The sequence below is a fragment of the Myotis yumanensis genome, unplaced genomic scaffold (assembly GCF_028538775.1).
Source record: "Myotis yumanensis isolate MYYU_CA2020_CCGP unplaced genomic scaffold, mMyoYum1.0.hap1 SCAF_6, whole genome shotgun sequence".
Taxonomy (NCBI): domain Eukaryota; kingdom Metazoa; phylum Chordata; class Mammalia; order Chiroptera; family Vespertilionidae; genus Myotis; species Myotis yumanensis.
The window spans coordinates 94765259-94788161 of NW_027223757.1; the positions used below are offsets into that span (position 1 = coordinate 94765259).

Sequence of the window (22903 nt, forward strand, 5' to 3'; positions counted from 1 at the left end):
ATCCCTGAGGGGTCCCGGATTGGAGCGAGTGCAGGCCTGGCTGAGGGAAAACCCCTTAGGTGCGTGAATTTTGTGCACCCGGCCTCTAGAATTCTATCTAATAAAAGACAAAAAGGGTAGTTAGCCATACCTCCTCTATGCTTCCCATTGTCTAATCAGCAAGATATGCAAATTAAGTGCCAACCAAGATGGCGGCTGGCAGCCATGCAGCTGAAGCGAGCAGGAGGTTTGCTTGCTCCAGGGATGGAGGAAGCCAAGGTTCCCTGCCTGCCGCAGCCCGGCTCTAAGCTCCAAAAGCAACAGTTCCAAAAGCAACAAAGTTTCAATTATAGAAGCTAAACAAACTCCAGATACCTGCTTTCAGCCAGCCACAGCCTCAGAGCTGGGAGTGCCAGTGAAGGCAACAGAGTTTCAATTATAGAAGGTGAATAAATCCCAGAATAAAAAGAAAATAAAAAAGGAGAGGCTGGGAGCTTCAGTTGCAGGCCAGCCTGAAAATGGCCCTCAGCCCCTCACCCAGACTGGCGAGGCACCCCAGTGGGGACCCCCAACCTGAAGAGGGTGTGACCAGCTGCAAACAGCCATCAGGCCCTCACCCAGGCTCTCCAGGCACCCAAGAAGGACCCCCACCCTTATCTGGGACACCCTTCAGGGCAAACCAGCCGGCCCCCACCCGTGCACTAGGCCTCTATCCTATATAGTAAAAGGGTAATATGCAAACTGACCCTAACAGCAGAAAGACTGGGAATGACTGGTCACTATGACACACACTGACCACCAGGGGGCAGACGCTCAATGCAGGAGCTACCCTCTGGTGGTCAGTGCACTCACACATGGGGGAGCTCTGCTCAGCCACAAGCCAGGCTGATGGCTGCCAGTACAGCGGTGGTGGTGGGAGCCTCTCCTGCCTCCTCAGCAGCGCTAAGGATGTCCGACTGCAGCTTAAGTCTGCTCCCCGCTGGCAAGTGGACATCCCCCGAGGGCTGCCGGGCTGCCAGAGGGATGCCTGATGGCCAGCTTAGGCCCAATCCACCGGGGAGCAGGCTTAAGCCAGCAAGTGGTCATCCCCCAAGGGGCCTGCGAGAGGGCGCAGGCCAGGCTGAGGGACCTCCCCCCGTGAGTGCACAAATTTTTGTGCACCAGGCCTCTAGTTTTATATAAATGGAACCATGAAACATATGGATATTTTTGTATCTGGCTTTTTATATTCAGTATAATGTTTTCAAAGTTTGTCCATGTTGTAGCATGTAACAGTACTTCATTCTTTTTTAGAGCTGTTTAAGGTTTACAGCACAATTGAGTGGAAAATCCAGAATATTTCCATATATCACCCCATAGCTTCCTCTGTTAATAATGTCTTGCATTGGTGTGGTATATTTGTTACAATAGATGAACAAATATTGATACATTATGTTCAACTAGAGTCCACAGTTTACACTGGGGTTCACTTTTAGTGTTATATGTTCTATGGAGATTTACAAATTACACATTTTGATACATTAATATGCCCTTTATATTTTTAATACAAATTTAGTGATATATTTAGTAGTAAACAAATTTAGTAGTAAATAGGTTAGCTTTGCCTTAAAATATTTTTTGACATTACTCTATTTTGATTTAATGTAACTGAAAATGTTTTATTTAATATCTTGAGGTTGTCTTCTTTATTTTTTGTTTTTATTTTTATCACTTTAACCTTTCTTCCTAATCAAACTAGTTCTTTGCTTGTTAGTCTTGTGTCCTTGTGCAGATCTTATATATAAATGCATATATTCCTTAAGAAAATTTCACAAAAATATTTTTTTATCAGTCAAAATTTTTACTAGCTAAAGAACATAATTTTTTGTTAGCTCCCCAAATTAGGGATTAATTTACAATCTCACTTCCAGTTCCAATAAAAACAACCCATAGGAAAGGAGAGTGATTAGAGGCTTGGGTAAAATGCCACATTGGTGAGTCAAAAAGGATCTTGATGCATAGATGGTTGTAGTCATGTAAAGCATGGCAACTCTCAGAATAGATGTAGAGATTGGATGAATCTTAGTTTCAAGGAGAGAACTGGAGGAAGCAGAAAAACTAAATTTGTTAATCTCCCTGAAGGACTTTTTCCTTATTTGTCAGTAGATTATAAGCTCCATTATGGCAGAAATAGTTTTATGTGTCCTCACAACCTAGAAAAGTACCACCAGTTAGTTGATCAATAAGCATTTGTGGGATTCATGAGTAGATTTATAAGTAGGATATTTATTGAATCCTTATTTGTAGAATGCACTCTGCTAGGCCCTAGAGATAAAATGCTTAACAAGATATAATTTCTGCCCTACATTTTCTATTCTATTGAAGCTTATTTGTTTTTTCAATGTCCTATCATACCTTTATAAACTCTACTCAGAATGAGATTTCCAGAGTAGTTTAGCATTAAAGAATTCAATTGATGGTGTCCGACTGTGAATTCAAGCTCATTACTTTGCCAGAAATCATAAGCTACTTGGTGACCCTTCGCTGCTTGTTGTTTTGCCCACACTAGAGATGAGGATGCTGTGGGTGATGTCACCCTGACATTTCTACAACTGGTTCTGAAAACACCAATCCTCACACTTTCTTTCATTGCCCACCTCCAACCTATGCTGCCCAGTCTCCAAGCTTAGAGGACAAAAGCTCATTAAAATGAGTGGAGAAGTGACAGGTGGAAGAATCCTGTGTAGAACAAAGTATGCATTTAGTTCCAGTGGGAGAGACACTGAAAACTCATTCGAGAACCTCATGCTGAATATCCTAAATTTAGAACAAAAGAAAAATATCCTAAACTGAACCCATTATCCTTCCTGCTCTATATCATAGTTCCAATCTCATTTTTTTTTTCTGTTTTGTTGTGACCCTGTGTATAGGGTTCTCATACATGGAAATCCCTCCTCATCTACCATTTCTATTTAATTATAGCAATTTAATATTTTTCCACTGTTCACTTACTTCTCTCCTGCCTTTATTATTTCTTAGGTGTTGTTTGAGTCCCTCCCTTTCTCCCACTGTCAGTGACATGAATATTCTGTGCTCTGGTTTTATTCTTCTTGGGTTGAAACACTGGCTTTGCCACTTAATGAACCTCATCCAGCATGGCCAGTGGTGAACCTGAGGAGAGGCAGTGAAGGATTAAAGAAAACAGACAAGAGAATATAGTTGGGGCCAGGTGGATCACTGCACCTGGATGAGGACACAGTGACACAGCCTGTTAGCTGAATCTTTATTTTATAGTCAGATCACACAAAGCAAAACAAGGGCAAGATGTTTACAATGTTCTTGCGAGTTTCAAATCTGCTTTTTTCCTGTTGTTGCAATTCTCTGAACTTTATCAAGCTTTGTTTTGGTGGCACTTGCTGCACCTCCCACAGCCCACATCTCTCAACTACCTAGGACTACAAGGTCAGACTATATGGTCAAGGTTACCATATATAACCATAGCCTTTGGCTATAATTGTGCTGGGAGGCTCTTCCTTCCAAGCTGAGACTTGTATGTGGCTTTGGCACAAGAGGACCATGCCCTCTCATCAGTCCAAGGCTTGAACCTGTCCAAACGCTGTAGTCACTTTGCACAACTTAGTGTGCCAGGGAATTTTTGCTAAGGAGATTCATCTCCAAGAGAGATTCTTAAGAGACTCTTAAGAATTCTTAAGTCTCCAAGAGAGACCTGTGGTTTAAAGAACTGTCAATAGTGTAGAAAAAGCTAAGTTGTTCTCTTCTATCACCAGGAAGGGAAGGCTCACTTAAAAGGAGAAGCTCGTATTTTCTATCCTTGAAGACACAAGCTTGGTGATGTTAGAGAAGGCTTAGCTGCATTAAGGCAAAGGAAACCTCAACAGTGGGAAGGACATCGTCAGCGAGGAAAACAGGCAGTGTTGTCAACTCTTCTCCATGAAAGCTGCAGATGTTTCTTCGTGTTTATTTGACTAATTTTACTTTTTACTCTGAAATCATAAACTGCAACATCAATTCCTTTCTCATTCACATATTCCCAGAGGACAAAAGTCTGGACTTGCTGACCAGTGAGAACTTGTCTGTATACATAAAAGCCTCTCTCTATATAAAAGCCTAAGCTGCCGAATGACCAAACAACCAGTTGACCGGTTGCTATGACGCGCACTGACCACCGGGGGACAGACGCTCAATGCAGGAGCTGCTCCCTGGTGGTCAGTGTGCTCCCATAGCGGGAGCACTGCTCAGTTGACTGACAGGCGCTAGACACAGGGCTCATGGCTGGCAAGCGCAGCTGCAGCCTCTCCCGCCTCCACGGCAGTGTTACCAAGCAGTGGCCACCAAGCGGCAGTGGTGGCAGGTACATCAGGGCCAGGATGAGTGGGAGCAGTGCCCGGGCCAGGCTCAGGCTCCTCCCCAGGCACCTGCTGCTTCACACACTACTATATCCCTTGGGCGATGTCAGACTGCCAGTTTGGGGCTTGCAGGGATCCGGCCAAAACCAGCATTCCAACATCTCTTGAGGGGTCCCAGATTGTGTGAGGGCACCAGCCAGGCTGAAGGATATCACCTGTGCATGAATCAGTGCACCAGGCCTCTAGTTAATAAATAAAAGGCTCACCACAAGAAGGCTTGGTCTCCCACTGGAAAGGTTTTACCATCCTCTCCACCACATGGAAGACTCCAGGTTTACAAGTCGAAGGGCAAGGAGGCAAGAACAAGCTGAGCTATTAACTTTCAAAAGATTTGAATGATTTCTGTGTATTTCCAATAACAGTAACATGTACTGAGAATTCACTCAGCTGTTGATCCTTCTCTTTAGACACCACCCCTCATCCACATTTGATAACACAAACAATAACTGTAGAAAATTTCTCTGTAGATGTATTTTTAAAAATATTTTAATATAAATCTTTATTGATGAAAATATTACATGTGTCCCTTTTTTCCCCCATTTCCCTCTCCCAACTCCCTCCCCTCTAAGCCTTCACCACCCACTGTCTGTGTCTAGGGGTTATGCATGTACGCATATGAGTTCATTGGTTGATCTCTTCCCCCCTCCACCTTCCCCTGCTTTCCATCTGAGGTTTGAAAGTCTGCTCGATGTTTCTATGTCTCTGGGTCTATTTTTCTTCATCAGTTTGTTTTTCATTAGATTCCACATATGAGTGAGATCATGTGATACTTATCTTTCTCTGACTGCCTTATTTTGATAAGCATAATGCTCTCTAGGCCTGTATATGCTGTTGCAAATGGTAAGAGTTCTTTCTTTTTTACAGCTGCATAGTATTCCATTGTATAGTATTTATTTCAACACACACTGAGCAATGAAACAGAAGAGATACCATGCATTTGTTTGCAGTTTTCTTGTGACAAATGGTTACTGCTCATAGAGACCACATTGTCCCAAAGATAACATCAGAGGAAATTCTCCCAACGATTTTCCAGTTGCCCCATTCCTCTTTCTGCTTCCCCCTCTTTGAAAGGGGCTGAAATGTTAACCTACTGAAAATGGGCTACTCTCCACACAGAAACAGCTTTCTCACCCATAAGAGCTTCGAGTAGAGGCAGCTCAGAGATACCTAAGGCACTGACACTTCACTTCTTATGGAGGTAACAGAGAGTTAGCTTCTTGGGGGACGCCCATATCAGAACTCCTTGAGTGAGTCACAGAGGTCTTTGGAGAAGAATCAGGACAATTTTCAGTGTGATCTGAAGCTGGGCAGATGGCCACAGATGTGCCAGGACCCTGAAGGCTAAAGTAAGGACGGAGGATCCCACAGAATTGGATTCTAGTGAAGGAATAGATGTGAGATCCATCAACCATGTTGTAAAAGGACACATCCCCAGCCTCCCAGTCCAGGAACACTCCTATCCTGTGGGGGCGCTCCCTCAGCGACAGAGGCTCTGACTGGGAAGTGGGAACCCAGATTTCCCCTTCCTTGTATGCCACCACCCAGAAATTCTTTTCTGGACTTTCTACAAACCACCCCTCTCTCTTCACTGTATCTGAGCAGACACCCAGTGCCCATCTGGTTCCAGGTCCACCTGCTGTTCCCACTTTTACTTCTGCCTCCCAGTAATGTCTCCCTGCGGTAAAGCAATTCTGGCCCAGAACACTGAAGATGCCCTCTTGCTCCTGCTGTGTGGGGCCATCATGGTTCTGAGAAACGTTTTCTTTTGAAGAAACATGTGTTCTATCCTCAGATAAGATGAGTTTGGTATGAGCTGTTTCTGGATCCAGAGTAACAGCCACTGCAGGTATAAAAAAAAGAAAAAAAAAAAGAAAGGTCATTCCACAATCAAGACTGGTTGGTTTTAGGAAAGATTCAAATACAGGAAAAGGGGCATGTTGGAAAGAAGGAGGAAGCAGTGGAAGAGTGGGTAAACCGTTGTGTTCTATCCATATCTAGTCATGGGAGACGCCTGGTGTGTAGATCATAGAAGGTAGGGGTTGACAGGACCTCGGGTGGCCACCTGTTCCCCACAGACAGACACTGTTTAGGGAAGACAGCTGTCTCATCTGAAAGCCCAGGGTTGGGTATTGCAGGATGGGGGTCTCTCCAATTTCCTTCACATGCTGGCTGTTTGCTCTTAATAATTAAGTCGTGCCATATTTCAGTCACACTGTACCTATTTGCATTTAAGCTTCTTTGGTATCTTTTTTCTCTGGGCTTATGTAATAACTCAGTTATCCTTCTCACACAAACACTTTTTATACTTCTAATGGCTGAAATCCCAGGCTCTTTAGTCAGAAAGCCCCAAATTGTGACAATCACTCCATCCTTAGGAGCTTGGAAGTTGGCGAAACCACTTTGCTTCTCTCAGCCTTGCTTTGCCCTCATGACAATGAACCTAATTCTGATCCTTCAGCATAGGAGTATGGGGAGCAAGAAATGAGGTAACATGTAGAGTTTAATACTATGTCTTGCCAGTGATGAACACTTGGTAAACTTTAGCTTCCAATAGCTCTAGTAACACTAACACTATACATTAAGAGTAGCAGTAGCACTAGTACTAGTAGTAAGTAAACTGCTTCTTGTCAAACCCAACATTTTCAATAATTAAAGTTTTTCTAAAAATTTATATGTGGGATATTATGTGTTTGGAGGATTATGTTAACTAGAAGATGGGTGTGGATGTGGGGATATTCAGAGTAAAGCAGCATGCAGTAGACAAGCAGTTCTCAACCTGTGGGTCACGACCCCTTTGGGGGTCGAATGACCCTTTCACAGGGGTCGCCTAAGACCATCGGAAAACACATATATAATTACATGTTGTTTTTGTGATTAATCACTATGCTTTAAGCTTTAATTATGTTCAATTTGTAACAATGAATTGGGGGTCACCACAACATGAGGAACTGTATTAAAGGGTCGCCGCATTAGGAAGGTTGAGAACCACTGCACTAGTCATTGACAATCAACTCTAACTCTGGAAAGACTCTGAGGCCAGGGCCATTGTGTGCTTGCACTGAGCAGCAACAAGCTCTGCTCTGTCTCAGGATGGCTACATAGCAGACTTCCTTCCGGCTGAACTTTTTTCAATGTTGTCCGCATGAATAAATCTACCCTGACGCTGAAGTCTCAGACTGAACATAATTTCTTCATGGCAGTTTCTTTAATCCCCCATTCCTTCCCCTCACAGCAATTGCTTTTTCCTTCATAACATTCATCACAATTTGTATGTGCACTTTCACATGGAGTCAGAGACCAGCCCTGCTGTATTTATTTGACACTGAATGAATAGTTGTATAGATTTAGGCTGAATGAATGATATCAAAATAGTAAGAAATCTGTTAATGTTTCAGCATGAAATTGAGACTGAAGTGAAAGCCATGAAATGCCTAACCAAGGAGGTATTATTGGGTGTTTATATAAATGTTTCTGGTTTGTATAAAAGAGATTATGTAGGACAAAAGAATAGGACCACTCACCTGCTTTGAAATGTTCCTTTCTCCAGTCTAAAGAGAAAAAAAATTCATGTTATCATGTTAAAATACGGCAAGAACATGTCCTCTGAACTAGTGGGATGCTTATTCACTTAGCCGCTATATTTTTCTAGATTCTCAGTTTCAAAATAAAATCTCCAGAAGATGGCGCCTTTCTAAACACGCCCTGGAAATGGCTCATGAAATCCTGGGGCACCTGAAGCCCCAAGACAACATCAGTTACTCACCAGCATATAACCCAGCTTTTCTCCAGTCTGAAATAAAACAAAGAAGTTAGATATTCCCATTCAAAGGACATTTGCTTCAGATTGAAATTGCTGCAACTGCATGAAATCTGAAGGTTTATGATAGTGCTATATTTCTGTGTTCGTCATCTCAATGAAAATTATGGGATATTTGTCTTCTTTTATATTTCCTGTACTATCTCTTCACACTTTCCATATCCACCAACCCGTCTGTGATAAAATATGAGGGTCTGGTTCTTTTGGGAGAAGAGGATGGGCTATAATTGTGAAACTGTGTTGTAAGTCCTGAAATTGCATTGCTGCCTTGACATCTTTAAGCCTCACAAGGTTCCAAATGCCCAACTGTGAGTTGCCCTATTCTCACCAGAAATGCTCTCCATCCAGCAGGAAAAGCTCCCACCCAGCTAATTCCCCTACCAGCCAAGCCGCTGACCCCCACCTGTCCTCAGCCCAATAGTGGGCGTCACCTCCCTGTCAGCTGGCAAAATTATTCAAACATGCTGATCACATACTTCTACAGAAAACAGTAGTGCCTCATCCTCCTGTCATTATGATCCTACCTCCCACATCCCTGCTGGTTGACTCGGCTCCCAAGTGCAGCCTCCATGTGTCCTGCACGGTGTGTGGTGCCTTCCCCCAGGATGTGAGTATATGTGATTAACAAACCGCTGTCAATCTCATCTGCCCAGTGTTGGGTGACCCCCTTATTATTTTAGGGTGGGGTATTCCCCCTCACCAACAAGGTCTATAGGAGGGAATCAGAACAGAGGGGCAGATGAGATGGCTGACCCAACAATATCAGTATAACTCACCTTGATTATATAATTCCTTCCTTCTGTCTGAAAAGCAATAACAGCCTGTGAGATGCCAAGTGTACAGAATAAAGTAATGACTAGAAAATCTACACTAATAAAAGAGAAACATGCAAATTGATCATCACTCTGCTACGCCCCACCAGCCAATCAGGAATGAATATAGAAATTAACCCAACAAAAAAATGGCAGGCGCAGAGCAAAGACTGAAGGCTCCAGCCTGAGTGAAGACAGAAGACTAAAGACTGAAGAGGCTTGGCTTCTCTGCTGTGGTTGGAGCCGAGAAGCCTCCAGGCGTGGCTTCTCCGTTGAGGCAGGAGCAAAGGCTTGGGTTCTGGGTGCCGAAGGAAAATTGGTGCCGGCAGCCAGAGGAAGGAAGGCCTATTGCACGAATCTCTTCATGTCATGGGCCTCTAGTCTATATAATAAAGAGCCAGGATGCAACTACCATTAGAGAAGGACCAGACCAGAAGTCAGTGCTGGGTTGCCGTGGTGACCCAGCACTGACTGGGGCTGCTACTGGCGCCCAGACCCAGCACTAACTGCCTAGGGCAGTGGTTGGCAAACTGCAGCTTACGAGCCACATGCAGGTCTTTGGCCCCTTGAGTGTGGCTCTTCCACAAAATACTGACTTCTGCACATGGGCCACGAAGTTTCAATCTCACTGTACGTGCGCGCCCGCACGTGGTATTTTGTGGAAGAGCCACACTCAAGGGGCCAAAGAGCTGCATGTGGCTCGCGAGCAGCAGTTTTCCGACCACTGGCGTAGGGGGCTGTGGATCAGGCCCCGAGAGAGGCCTTCAGAGAGTGAGGCAGGGTCTGATCCGTAGTCTCTGTGGCAGTGGTTGATCAGAACTTGCTTCTCTTTCTCTCCTCATCTGGCCACTAGCCATGCCTCTGTTTCTCTCCACCAGGGCTTCTGATCAGCCCTGCCTTTCTGATCAGGCCCTTTTGATAGGCCCAGGGACACTGACTGGCATAGAAATTAACCAATCAGAACCAAATCTGGGTGAATGTAAGGAGCCAATGACTGCCTAGGAAGTGGAGCTTTTGATGCTGACTGGCATAGAAATTGACCAATCAGAAACAAATTGGCCAGCAGAGGAGGGCAGTTGGGGGGAGATCAGGCCAGCAGGGGAGAGCAGTTAGGGACGAGATCAAGCTAGCAGGGGAGGGCAGTTGGGGGCAAGATCAGGACAGCAGGTGAGGGTAGTTAAGGGCGAGATCAGACCAGCAAGGCAGGGCAGTTAGGGGTGATCAGGTAGGCAGAGGCAGCTGGGGGTGAGATCAGGTCAGCAGGGGAGGGCAGTTAGGGACAATCAGGCAGGCAGAGGCACTTAAGGGCAATCAGGCAGGTAGGCAGGGAGGTTAGGGGTGACCAAGCATGCAGGCAGGTGAGTGGTTAGGAGCCAGCAGTCCCAGATTGTGAGAGGGGTGTCCAACTGCCAGTTTTGGCCCCATCCCACAGGGGTCGGGCCTAACCCAGCAGTCGGACTTCCCCTGAGGAGTCCCCGATTGGAGTGGGTGCAGTCTGTGCTGAGGGAACCCCCTCCTCCATGCACGAATTTCATTCACCAGGCCTCTAGTAAAATATAAAAAATAACTTACCAAGCTCTTTCTTGAATGATTCTAAAAAGGCAAAAAAATAACAAATCAGATTTTACAGAAAAAGTCCAACATTTACTTTCTAGACTGTTACTGAGCCCAGATCCTAAATGCTGCTTCCATATGTCTAGATCAGCGGTTCTCAACCTGTGGGTCTCGACCCCTTTGGCGGTCGAACGACCCTTTCACAGGGGTTGCCTAAGACCATCCTGCATATCAGATATTTACATTATGATCCATAACAGTAGCAACATTACAGTTATGAAGTAGCAAGGAAAATAATTTTATGGTTGGGTCACAACACGAGGAACTGTATTTAAAGGGCCAGAAGGTTGAGAACCACTGGTCTAGATCAAGAAATTTATCTTAATTGAGAATTACTGTGACCATTTATTCTTGACTCCATGTTTATACCAGTGAGTTTCCTCTCTCCATTGGACTCTATCATCCTATTTTTCTCATGGAGGTCCTGGGCTGCATGCCTTCTTGATGGTCTTGGGCTCTAACTAAGTCCTACACGTGTCTCTGTGCCCCAACAGATGCCATCCATATACATAGCCGTGCTAACAAACTCATACATTTACAGATGTCCCCAAGTCTCCTTCAGTTTTACCTTTGTCTTGGCTTTCTTTTTCTTTTTCCTCCTGGACTTCCTGTACTCTCTTCCTTCCCTGTTGCTCTTTCCAGGTCAAAAATACAACAGCACCGATGAAAATCCCAAGTAAGAGGAAAGTCAGAGCGAATGCTACTTTCCAAGGAGAGGTCCTAGGGAAGAAGGGCTCTGATACAGGGCCCCAAAAACCTGATCAAAAACATACACTGAGCAAGCCTATCCCACCCCAGTTCCCACACATCTCCTCCTTACTCCTGTCCTGTCTCCAAAATGAGCAGAGCTGACCTGGGATAAAAATGGTTTCCACCTGCTCTTGTCCAAAGAAGGGGTTCTTCATGGTGCAGGACACCTCTCTCCATGAGCTGTCTCTCACAACGAGGAATGCCTCAATTTGAAACAACCCATCATCGTCTTGGGTCTTGTCCTCAGAGAGAGAAGGTATCTTCTCTCCCGTCACATCTTTCCACTGTACCTCAGGCTGGGGGAACCATCTCTTGCCTGTGCACTTCAGTCTTATTCCTCCATCTTCTGTATCCACCATGAAAATACGAGGACCAGAGCCCAGACCTGGAGAGAAAAGTCATTCATCTGAGACCTGGATACATTTTGTCCAGAGGTCCTAGTGTTACACAGTAACACTGTGTGGGGAGATGGACAAAGTACCATAGTTCTTGGTGGAAGGGCAAGGCATCTTACCTTCTCCCATGAGATAAATGGGTATATGTAGTTCAAATTCACAAGAGACCTGAAGTTGATACTGGGACTTATACTGATACCTGTCACACCTTCTCTACCCAGAGATATCTGCAATTGGTCATAGAAGGTTTATAGAAGGAGCATAGTAAAATTTGCCAATGTTGAATTCTTTCAGAAAACAACAATATCTCTATCTCTATCTCCATTTTTATCTCTATCTCTATCTATATTTAATCTATATCTATATTTAATCTATATCTATATTTAATCTATATCTATATTTAATCTATATCTATATCTATATCTATATCTATATCTATATCTATATCTATATCATCTATATCTATATCATCTATATCTATATCATCTATATCTATATTATATCTAATCTACTAGTGGCCATGGATTCGTACACATTGAAAGGAAATCAATTAGAAGAAAGATTTGTGAGGTAATTACATTATTGCAAAAAATTACATATCAACATAGTATATATAATACATACAAAATATTTTAATATCACTATTCGCCCTTTCTCGATAATAGAAGTGTGTGAGTCAACGTTTATTTTTAAATTTCCAGTGCACATAAACTGTACTGGCCAGTCGGTCAGATGATCGGACGGATGGTCAGTCACTTAGACTTTTATATCTATCTATCTATCTATCTATCTATCTATCTATCTATCTATCTTCATATCTATATCTACCTATTCCATTTATTGGAGTCTCAGGAAAACTAACTTTTGTGCTTAAATTGAGACTTCTTATAGTCACTTCCTTAAACAATCTCTATCTTTTTCCAAATTTTCTTTCTTGTTCTGATTAGGGATTATATACAAGATGAAGGTAGCCAGGTGAATTGAGTCAATTAAGGAGTTAACATCTATTTTATTTTTTACTCTCATCCATTTATTTTCCCTTTACCAACTCTCCTCTTCAACTCAGCACAGGCTGGGTTCATTTGGGGGTCCATGTCCCCAGCACCTGTATCAAAACATCACATTACCAGAATGCTAGAAGAATCCACTGTCTCTTTGAGAATAATGACTGTCTTGACTTCTAAAACTATATATTATTTTGTATTTTTATGAATCCTCTTATGTCTGGCTCAGTCCTCCTTCAATTCCTTGGATGTAGAAAATATATTAGGAACCTCAGCTACAATATCTCTCTCTCTTCTTTTTTTGCTGAAAATTATGATATAGCTAATAATTGTTACTACCAGACCCTGGCCTGCCCAGGAAGGACACACTACTAGAAAACAGAAATCAATCTGCAAGACAATCCTTAGAACTGCCTGGGGGGCTTCTAAATCTCTGGGAGAAAGAAAATGACTGCACACAGGTGAAACTGGTTCTAAGCAAAATGAAGCAGATCAAAGCCTAGGGAGCAAGTACTAATAGACCAAACAGACCTTGTACCTCCTGGAAGAATGTAACCATTGAAGTGCCAAGTTGAAATAAGCAAACAGAAACCACACTGGCATTGAGAAAGGAGCAGGAAGGGATGCCCATTTCTGAGTATAGAAGCGGTTGTACTAGAGTCAAGACAAAGGTCAACTAGATGGAAGATAGTACAAATGTATAATCAAGTAATTCCTTCTGAACATTGGACTTGCCTTTATATGTATAGGTCATTCAAAGAACTGGTATGGAAAGGTACTAAAAATACTGTGACTCCTGCGAGGTTATTACTGGGAATCTGATTATCTTTTACCTCCTACTGGGAGGTCTCAGTTACATGGCTCAGGAGAATATGTCACTCTTTCTTTCAAGACTGAATGGATTTTTCTTCTTCCCAATAAAGATACAGATAAAGAAAACACATAAAACAAGCCCATAGATATCTTATCAGGATATAATCAAATGAGAAGTGTTAATTTAAGAGGTCAAATATTAAAAGAAGAAGGAAAACAAAACATTATAATTAAAAAAAACATGTTTGTCTTGGCAGAGAATACAAAGCTTTAGAAATGGGAACTCTATGGTATTGTCAAAGAAATGATCAGATAAATCATTATAATCACACAAAGAATTTAGAATTTACCCAAGTATTTATGAGAAGTTTATGGGAAACAATGTATTTGTTTCCCACATTATTCACTAATGTTATAGAGATGAGTGAATATGTCTAGGAAAGATATTTTGAGAATTCCATGAATATTTATGTTAAAACAATTTCAAAGGATTAATGATCGAAATGTAAATAGGAAAACAATAAAAAGAGATAGAAGTGAATTACAACTACAGGCAGTTAACTGTAAAAAAAATCTCACAAACATAACGGTGAGCAAGAAAAGCCAGACATAAAGGAGTTTGTGTGTGTGAAATTCAAAACCAGGCCAAATTAACCTGGCTAACTTAGGAGTCAGATGAGTGATTACTCTTGAGGAAATGGTGAGCTGAAGGGAAAAAGCAGATTTTCCTATGTCCTAATTATGTTCCGTTTCCTGATTTGGGTGCTGGTTTCTCAAGGTGTACTTGCGTTGTGAATATTCATTGAGTGATATATTTAAAGTCAGTACTAAATTTGCTATGCATGTTAAATTAAAATACATTTTACAGAAAAGTATTAGGAGAAAAGAGGTAAAATATTTTTGTAATGTTATTATATAAGAGTTCATCTAAGAGCATCATAAAAATAAGACATAAAAGATAATGTTGACAGTTGACAGCATACCTTTAAACTTCAATAATTGAAAATTACTGTAAAAATTATAAGACAAATACATACTAGGAAAAAGTCTTTCAATATTTAGGAGTAAAAGAGCAACTAAAACTCAATCAAAAAAATTTTAAAAAGATGCCTCCCCAAAAAACCCCAGCTAAGTAAGGGGCATGAGCTAAAATAATTGAAGGTAAAAAAATATGAAAAACTATCCAATGTAAATTTTTGTGAGATATCAGTTTTTACTTTATTTTTATTGTGTGATATAATATTTTTACCTATCAGATTGGTAAAAATAAAAGCAGAAGTAATTTAATATTCAGTGTCATCAAACATGTGAAGAAATGTTTATTTTCATACATTGCTGTTAGAAGTGTAAACTAAAACAATTATTAGACTGTTCACATATTTAAGAAATTTTATGATTATCTTGAAATTGGAATTGTTAAATTATAGGGTATAAACTTAATCATTTAAGAAAATTTATCTGGTGAGAACCAACTGCACAGAGACTTATATGAAAATATGTGCATTTTGCTATTTTTGCAATGACATGGAATTGAAGACAATGTTCATTATAAAGTAAATATTCACATAAATTATGAAATTTCTATATCATGAAATTATTATTTTTATATCAATTATTATTTCTATATCATGAAATTTCTATATACCTGTTACTTGAGTTTTTCTCTTAGCTTTTCCCTGTCCTGATTCCAATTATAATATTTCAGTTTCAGGGATATTCGTTCAGCTTAAAGTAGGAACTACATTGTTTTGCTATATTGTTGAATGCATGTTATGACAGAAGTTGTGTGATATGAGTGGGATAAATGGATGCCAATGAGCTAATGCCTTTAAGGAGAACAGAAAGAAGCTTTGATAGAGTGAAGGGGAGATTTCTCAAAAGTCAGAAATCTTCAGGTGCCTCTTGATTCATTGCATCAGAGACTTTATACTAACCTTCCCGGGGTCAAGGTGAAGAGATGTGACAAAGCCCGGATGAAGAGCATCCTAGTGGTAACCAGTGAGGGGCCAGGACTGGGGGGGGGGTGTTCCTGAATCCTGAATGCCACAGGCTACATTAGACTCCAAAGGCATATTCAGAATTATTACTCAAAGAAAAGAGGGGCAGAAAGCTCCAATAAGAACTGAGGCATAACTTTACACCAGCCTGAATGGCTGAGAGCTCAAAGACAGACTTAATTTTGTTTGTTTAAAAAATATCTATCTATTTATCTATCTATCTATCTATCTATCTATCTATCTATCTAATCTAATAAAAGAGAAACATGCAAATTTACCATAATTTTGCTACCCCTCAAACCACGCTCACCAGCCAATCAGAGTGACTATATGCAAATTAACCCAACCAAAATGGCGGCCAGCAGCCATGGAGCTGGAGCAAGCTGAAGGCTTGGTTGCCCCGGCGATGGAGGAAGCCAAATTTCCCGCCTTCCCTGGTCGGCTGTGGCCTCCGCTAAAGGCAACAAAGTTTCAATTATAGAAGATAAATAAATCCCAGATACCTGCTTCCAGCCAGCCTCCACTGGGAGCTTGGGTGGCTGGGGGCCATGGCCAGCCTGCAAACACCCATCAGCCCCTAACCCAGGCTGGCCAGGCACCCTGCTGGCCTGGTCAACCCTAACTGCTCTCCCTGCTGGCCTGGTTGCCCCCAACTGTCCTCCCCTGCTGGCCTGATTTCACCTCTAACTGCCCTCCCCTGCTGGCTTGATCACTCTTAACTGCTTCTGCCTTGGCCCCCACCACCATGGATTTGTCCGGAAGGAAGTCGGATGTCTGGAAGATGGCCAGTCAACCTGGTCTAATTAGCATGTTATCCTTTTATTAGTACAGATAGATTATACAGGATAGTATTGCTTAAGTGTGTGTGTGTGTGGCGGGGGGTGCCTTTTTCAGCAGGAGGAGATGCTCTTGGCAGACAAAAACACATAACCCCTATATCTGGACTGATAGCCAGCCTTATGCACTATACTAACAAACCAGTTATTAAAAAATTGAACCACTTTCTTACACCTTAACCAAACAGCTGTTGCCCTTAAAACCCCTCCTCCGCCCCCACCTTATGTTCTGCCTTCGCAGTTCACCCAGATTTGGTTCTGATTGGCCGGTTTCTATGCCAATCAACATCTCTGGGCTTATCTCTGGGCCTTATCAGAGAGGTGGGGCTGATTCACAGCCATTCCAGGCTGAACTGCTGATCTCTCAGAGAGAGAGAGGAATGGCTGCTGGCCAGGCCCGAAGAGACAGAGAAGCAGGGTCTGATTTGCAGCTTTGAGGCTGCAGATCAGACCCTACTTCTCTCTCTCTCTCTCCGGGTCTCACCAGCGGCTGCAGTAGCCACTGGTCAGCTCCTCCTCTCTCTCCCCAAGAGGTCAGCAGTTTAGCCCATTCGCCAGTCCCCGCCCACCTGAACCTGTTGCCTGCACAGCGCTCAGTCATCCCTCTGGTCGTTTTGGATGTGACAGCCCCTGGGTTTTTATACATTAGGATACCTTTCTGAATTGAGTTTGATACAATGAGTTTACAGTATTATTGTAATTAAATGAAATAGCATCAATGATGATAAAACTTATGGTGGTTAATTCAGTTGTGACCAAACCTCAGTCCACGGTGGCCTTTCCCACTGGTCCACTCTTCAGGGCCTTTTTATTTCCCCCCAAATCGTTAAGTCCATTTTTTTTATCTACGGTTTCACTTAGTTATGGAATGTTTATTATTTTCTGACCTCAATTCTCTAAGGATAACTTTTTTCCTGCAATATCAAGCCATCCTGTCACAACCCTCAAGTCACTTTCTCCAAGCAATGCACTTAAGACACGACCACCAGCCGTCCTGCCTGGGCCAGTCCCTTGCAGCAGCTACCTGGGATTCTTGTCTGAGAGTGATGGTACATTTGGTAAGGATGGCACTCTCCTGCCCATGTATAGGAGAGACACAAGAGGCCTATTTTTATGGTAGACTAGAGGCCCAGTGCACAAATTTGTGCATGGGTGGGGTCCCTCAGCTGGCTGGTGATTGAAGCCTATCAGGGAGCCGGTGGCTGGGAGAAGGGACCCTGGATCCATCCCCGACTGGGGTGGGGGACCTGATTGGGGGCTGCTGGGGAAAGGGGCCATGGGAGATTTTGGGGTGCCCATAGGGACCCAGATTGGGCCAGTTGGCTGCTGCAGTTCCCGTCATAGTGACCTGTGGTTCTGGTCGTACCGGTTGTTCTGGCATTTGGTCGCTCAGCTTTTATATATATGTAGATATTTAGGGAATAGTTTAATTTTGAAGTACAGAGCGATGTATGTATAAATGGAAAAGGTGTGGGGCTAAGCCCAGTCTAGGATGTCAACCAGCTTGCAGCATACTTGCCTTTGTGTCTCTGTCCTTCCCCCCAAATCAAATGCAGAACACTTACATTTCTCTTAGAGCGGTCTATGCTCTCAGACAATTACTCACCGATCACCTTTAGCTCCAAAGTTGCTTCTTCAAAATCATTTCCTTTTTTAAAAAAACACGTGTACATCCCATTGTCCGAGACCCTAACGCTGCGGATTCTCACAGCCACTCTTCCCTCCGCGATGTGATCTTTCACCAGCTCGGCCCTCCCTCGGAAGTCCACCAGCTGCTGCTCCGTCTGCTCCACTCGGTTCTCATACGCGTACACGGCATCTGCGAACCGCGAGCGGAACCACCGCAGCTCCATGTCCTCAGCGCTCATGGCCGGGGCTACGCGGCAGGGCAGCGCCGTGTCTGCACCCAGCAGGGCCACAATGGGCTCCGAGGGAGCGAGGACCGTGAATGAATCTGTGGGACAGACCGAAAGCGACAAGGATAACACAGGACCCAGGCGTTTTCTGACACAGCGTCATCACAGCCTGTGGAGACCCATAGGCACTCTGTCATCCAGACGGCCGCCTTCTGCTGCACACACCCAGGCTGAAGATGGGGGAGCAAAGACAGAGAGGGTGTCTACACCTCCGGAGCTTACAAGCAACATGGTCATCTCATGTTAAATAAATGATTTTTTAAATTGCATTGGTGGTAAATTCCATGAAGGGGGAGGGAAGAGGGCTGGGAAATCATGAAGCTAGAGTTTTTCATTAGAAAAATTGCATGGGCATCAGAAAGTGCATTCCCCATGAAACTGAGACCTGCACAAATTAGAACGCATTAGTGAGGTAATTCTGCCTGATCCTTCTCTCTAAAATAATCGTATGATGACTTATTTGCCCTTGTGTATGGGCAAATAAATCATTGTATCAAAATGAAGGATTTATAATTAATCCAGGTATGTATGAGACGTGATTGAATCCTTCTATTCAGAGAACGAGAGAATCCAGGGATAAGAATCTTTAAATATTCTCACCTGAGCCCCATATGGACACCTGGAGAAGCAGGATCGAGAAGAGATCTCTGGGCAGAGAGAAGTCCAGGGAACCCACCATCTTTCCCAGAGTGGAGGACAGTGTGCCACAGAGGGAGGCCCTGAAAATACCTGGAGGAGCGACAAAGATGGACCCACAGTAAAAAGTCTAACCAAGGTGGTTCACAGAAATGGCTCCTATAGCTCTCAAGCAACTGTGGTGTCTCACTCAGGGACTCCAGGGAAGCCTTTCACACTCACTAAGGACGCCTTTTGCCTCCTTTTCCAAGGAAACAGTCTTGTTCCATCTTGACAGCCATGTTCTGCAGTAATATATCTGTCCACGATCTCTCTAAACTCTAATTCAAGAACATTTTTGTTCAATGGATGGGGCAGACAGGAGGTGAAGAGCAGTCGCTGAGATAGATGGCGCTAGGGCAAACATTACTCTGGCCTCAACAAATTCTGTCCCCACACATTCCTATGGGATTAAGGGGCAGATGTCGCCTGGTCTGCTCTCTGTCAACCCCCAGGATCCTTCCCCAGACTCGACCTCTTCCCTCCCTCTTGCCCACCACCTACAAAATGCAACCCTCACAATTTTAAAATCTTACACACAATATACAGAAGATGTATTATAGAAGAGTTCACCTGAAACCTACATCATTTTACTAACCAATGTCACCCTACTAAGTTCAATAAAAAGTATAAAAATACCGTAATTAATTAAAAAATTCTTACAGAGATGAAGGCATCCAGGAACTCCTCACCCTCACTGCCGCAGGCACTGAATCGCATACTCTGCCATTCTGCCCGGTTACCGCTCTTGGCCACCACAGGTCTCTCCTCTGAGACTTGCTCCGAGAAGCCCAGGGGGATATCAGTCCTCGGAAAACTCGTGGCTGGGAAGGAGGCCTTGGGTGGTCTTTAAAAGGGTTTCAGAAAACTGGAAGACAGACGCCCCTGAATAGCTGCTTCTCAGCAGTGTGCTTCTCTTTGGCCACCTGACATACTGAAAACTAAAAGTAAAAAAAGATAAGGAAAGAGAACTTTAACCTAGCATGGTAATAAATCCATCAAATAATTACATACTTATTGTGCCATGCCAGCAAGGCCAAGGGTGAACCTGAGGAGCTGGCACAGTCAAGGGTGAACCTGAGGAGGGGAGGTGAAGGATTAAAGAAGACAGACAAGAGAATACAGCTGGGGGTCTGCGGATTTCCCATGCCTGGACGAGGACACAGAAAGACCCAGCCTGCAAGCCGAGGCTTTATTTTATAGTCAGAGCACACAAAGCAAAACAGGGGAAGGGGTCAGCATGTTTACCATGTTCTTGTGAGTTTCACCAAGTTTTGGCAGCACTTGCTGCACCTCCCACAGCTCATTAGCTACCTAGGAAGGAACTAGGGAGGGCTATAATTATGCTAAGAGGACTCTGCCTCCAATCTGGTACTCGTTTTTGGCCCTGCCACAGGTTTATCCGAGGTTTGACCCTAACACTCCCAACTTATGAGCTATAGAGAGAATCAGGAACAAGCGCTTTCTTTCTTTCTGAGAGGTATATTACCCAAGTTAATAGCAATGATATAAGAACTTGCCTGACTGACTTAAAATCCTGGTGAGGCTATTTGCAAGCTGGTGATTTTAAGCAAGTTATACAACCTCTCTGTGCCTCACTTTTCTTATATGACGACGGGTTTGATGATAGTACCTACTCTAAGTTTCATGTGACAATTACATGAATTCATACATCTAAAGCACTTAGAAGACTGCCAGTAACTTTTAAATTCTGTAAGTTGTTAGCAATTTTTCTTTTAATGCCTTGCTTCATTCACTTCAATATATCTGCTACCCTATTGTTTTCTAGTTTATTTTTCCCAGTTTTATTGAGATATAATTGACATATAATATCTGCCAGTTAGGCCCTTTATTAGACAAGGAATTAATAATACATCCATGCTTTCTGACTCCTTTTCTCCCAGACTTAGAAATTTTCTCCATTGACATGTTCTCCATCTTGTCCAGGATAAAAGGAAAAGAGCATAAAATTCTGAAGGTGATTTTCTGAAACCTTTTATCTTCCTTTCCTGCTGTAACTATGAGAGGTAAGGGTGACATTGCTGTCATCTGTCTTCACAATTCTTTTTAATTTTAAAAGTCCTCCAAGTTCTATGAATTCTAGAATAATTGTGTTTCTTGTTTATAAAGACAGAACAATTCTGAGTTAGATCCTGAAAGAATTTAAACAGGTACATTTTTAAAATTCTGGATATAAGATTGAATATCTATATATGGCTTATAAGAAACACAGAAAAACAAATACACACCAGACATAGCCTAACAAAATTGGTGAAATTTCAGTATTAATTTGGAAATAAAAACATTCAGATAGAAACCACTCCAAGAAGCAAGATGCTCTTTCAAATACAGACATTTGCTAAGAACACATAACTTTTTAGGTTGTTTGGTGCTGACAACATACAGCAGAATTAAAAAATGCAAAATCTGTTGGGACCTCAAAAAGAAATTTATAACCGTAATTAATCAGAAATGAACAGACTATTACAAAACATATAAATGAAGTGATAGAGGTTTTAAATAAATAGCAACTATGCGATATCAAATCTTTTATTTTATGACTTGGTAAGATTCAACAACTTCTCTTAAATTGAATAATACACATCCACTTTAGGCAGTTAAGATGGATTAGTAGAATGACTCAGTGTGACACTTATCTAACCCCTTCCTCCACCTTGCTCAGTGTCAGACCTTTCCTAGGTCCGCCTATGAAAATAAATACCAAAAGTCTGTCACCACCACAGGAAAGCCACACAGTCTCCCTGGAGACAAATACTCTATTTGAAGGGGCTGCCCGGAAAATAAGAAAACAGATCAAATCAGCAGGTGACTCCTCTATTTCTAGGTGGTTAAATTCAGCAGGTAACATCTGCCAAATCTCTTACCTCCCACCTTACCCCAACTCAAATAACAATGACCACCCAGGGGAGGAGAAAACCAAGCCTAGAAGTATCCATACGTTCACCCTGCTCCAAGCCCCTGCATTGAAACCTGTAACTGTCTCTCGTTATTTATTTTATTTTTTTAAATATATATTTTCATTGATTTCAGAGAGGAAGGGAGAGGGAGAGAGAGTTAGAAACCTCAGTAATGATGAGACAGAATCATGGATCGGCTGCCTCTTATATGTTCCCTACTTGGGATTGAGCCCACAACTGGGCATGTGACCTTGACCAGAATCGAACCTGGGACCCTTCTGTTCACAGGCCGATGCTCTACCCACTGAGCCAAACCAGCTAGGGTGCAACTTTCTCTCTTTATATGAGAGGTTTTGTGAAGAGAGAACTTTTGATTCCTTGCTTGTCCAGAACTTTACTGTTTTGTTTTGTTGTTTTTTGTTGTTGTTTGCTTTACACTTAAATGATAGTTTTGTGCCTTAGATAATTGTAGCTTCCGCTCAGGGAAGTAAAGCCTATATTCATTTGTTTTCTAGCGAATGATAAATGGCAGGTGTATGGAGGACTCTGGGGGCTTGGAGGTTTTTGCTTGCTTGCTTGCTTGCTTGCTTGCTTGGAGATATAAAACTTTACAAGATTTCATGTATAAATGACCCATTTTTCTCCAATGATCCAACTTTATTTAAGTGTCCAGAGGCCTGGTTCTTGCCCTGATTTTCCTTCTTTCTATTTGGGGAATCCTATGAGCTGAATGTTGAAATTCTGGATCTGTTGCCCCTAAACTTGTGCTTCCTAAAGTATGTCTCTGATTTAATGTACTGTCTTCTGGGAGAATTCAGTAACTCCGCTTTTCTAGCCTGATATGTTTATCCTCAGTGCTGTCTACTCTGATACTGCCCCTCCTACTTGGTTTCTATTTCAAGCCAGTTTTTCATTTCCAAGAATGCTGATTGGTTCTCAAATCCTGCATCTCCCACAAATGAATCTTTCCT

At 42.7% G+C, this 22903-nt stretch overlaps 1 protein-coding gene across 3 annotated transcripts; it reads right to left on the reverse strand.

Annotated features, from left to right (window-relative positions):
• Nucleotides 1-4857: 4857 nt before the first annotated feature.
• LOC139012654 (butyrophilin subfamily 1 member A1-like) lies at nucleotides 4858-19928 on the reverse strand. Of its 3 annotated transcripts, none has more exons than XM_070418822.1 (10): nucleotides 19707-19928; nucleotides 18940-19068; nucleotides 18030-18377; nucleotides 11482-11763; nucleotides 11197-11364; nucleotides 10587-10607; nucleotides 8979-9005; nucleotides 8149-8175; nucleotides 7907-7933; nucleotides 4858-6225 (listed from the first exon to the last, which is right to left on the reverse strand). In XM_070418822.1, exons 1-10 carry the CDS (start codon nucleotides 19732-19734, stop codon nucleotides 5576-5578), a joined length of 1707 nt encoding a protein of 568 aa, XP_070274923.1. In that variant the 5' UTR covers nucleotides 19735-19928; the 3' UTR covers nucleotides 4858-5575. The 3 variants fall into 3 exon arrangements, with proteins under 3 accessions (XP_070274923.1, XP_070274924.1, XP_070274925.1); XM_070418823.1 differs by having other exon boundaries at nucleotides 19678-19928; XM_070418824.1 differs by lacking the exon at nucleotides 11482-11763.
• Nucleotides 19929-22903: the final 2975 nt, after the last annotated feature.

Excerpts from the sequence above, each read along its gene's own strand:
- LOC139012654 (XM_070418822.1), bottom strand. The coding sequence starts at position 19,734 with ATGCGATTCAGTGCCTGCGGCAGTGAGG. Across the intron at positions 9,006-10,586 it reads ATCATTCAAGAAAGAGCTTG|ACAGAAGGAAGGAATTATAT; the intron begins GTAAGTTATTTT and ends ATTGCTTTTCAG. Across the intron at positions 6,226-7,906 it reads AAAGGAACATTTCAAAGCAG|TGGCTGTTACTCTGGATCCA; the intron begins GTGAGTGGTCCT and ends TTATACCTGCAG.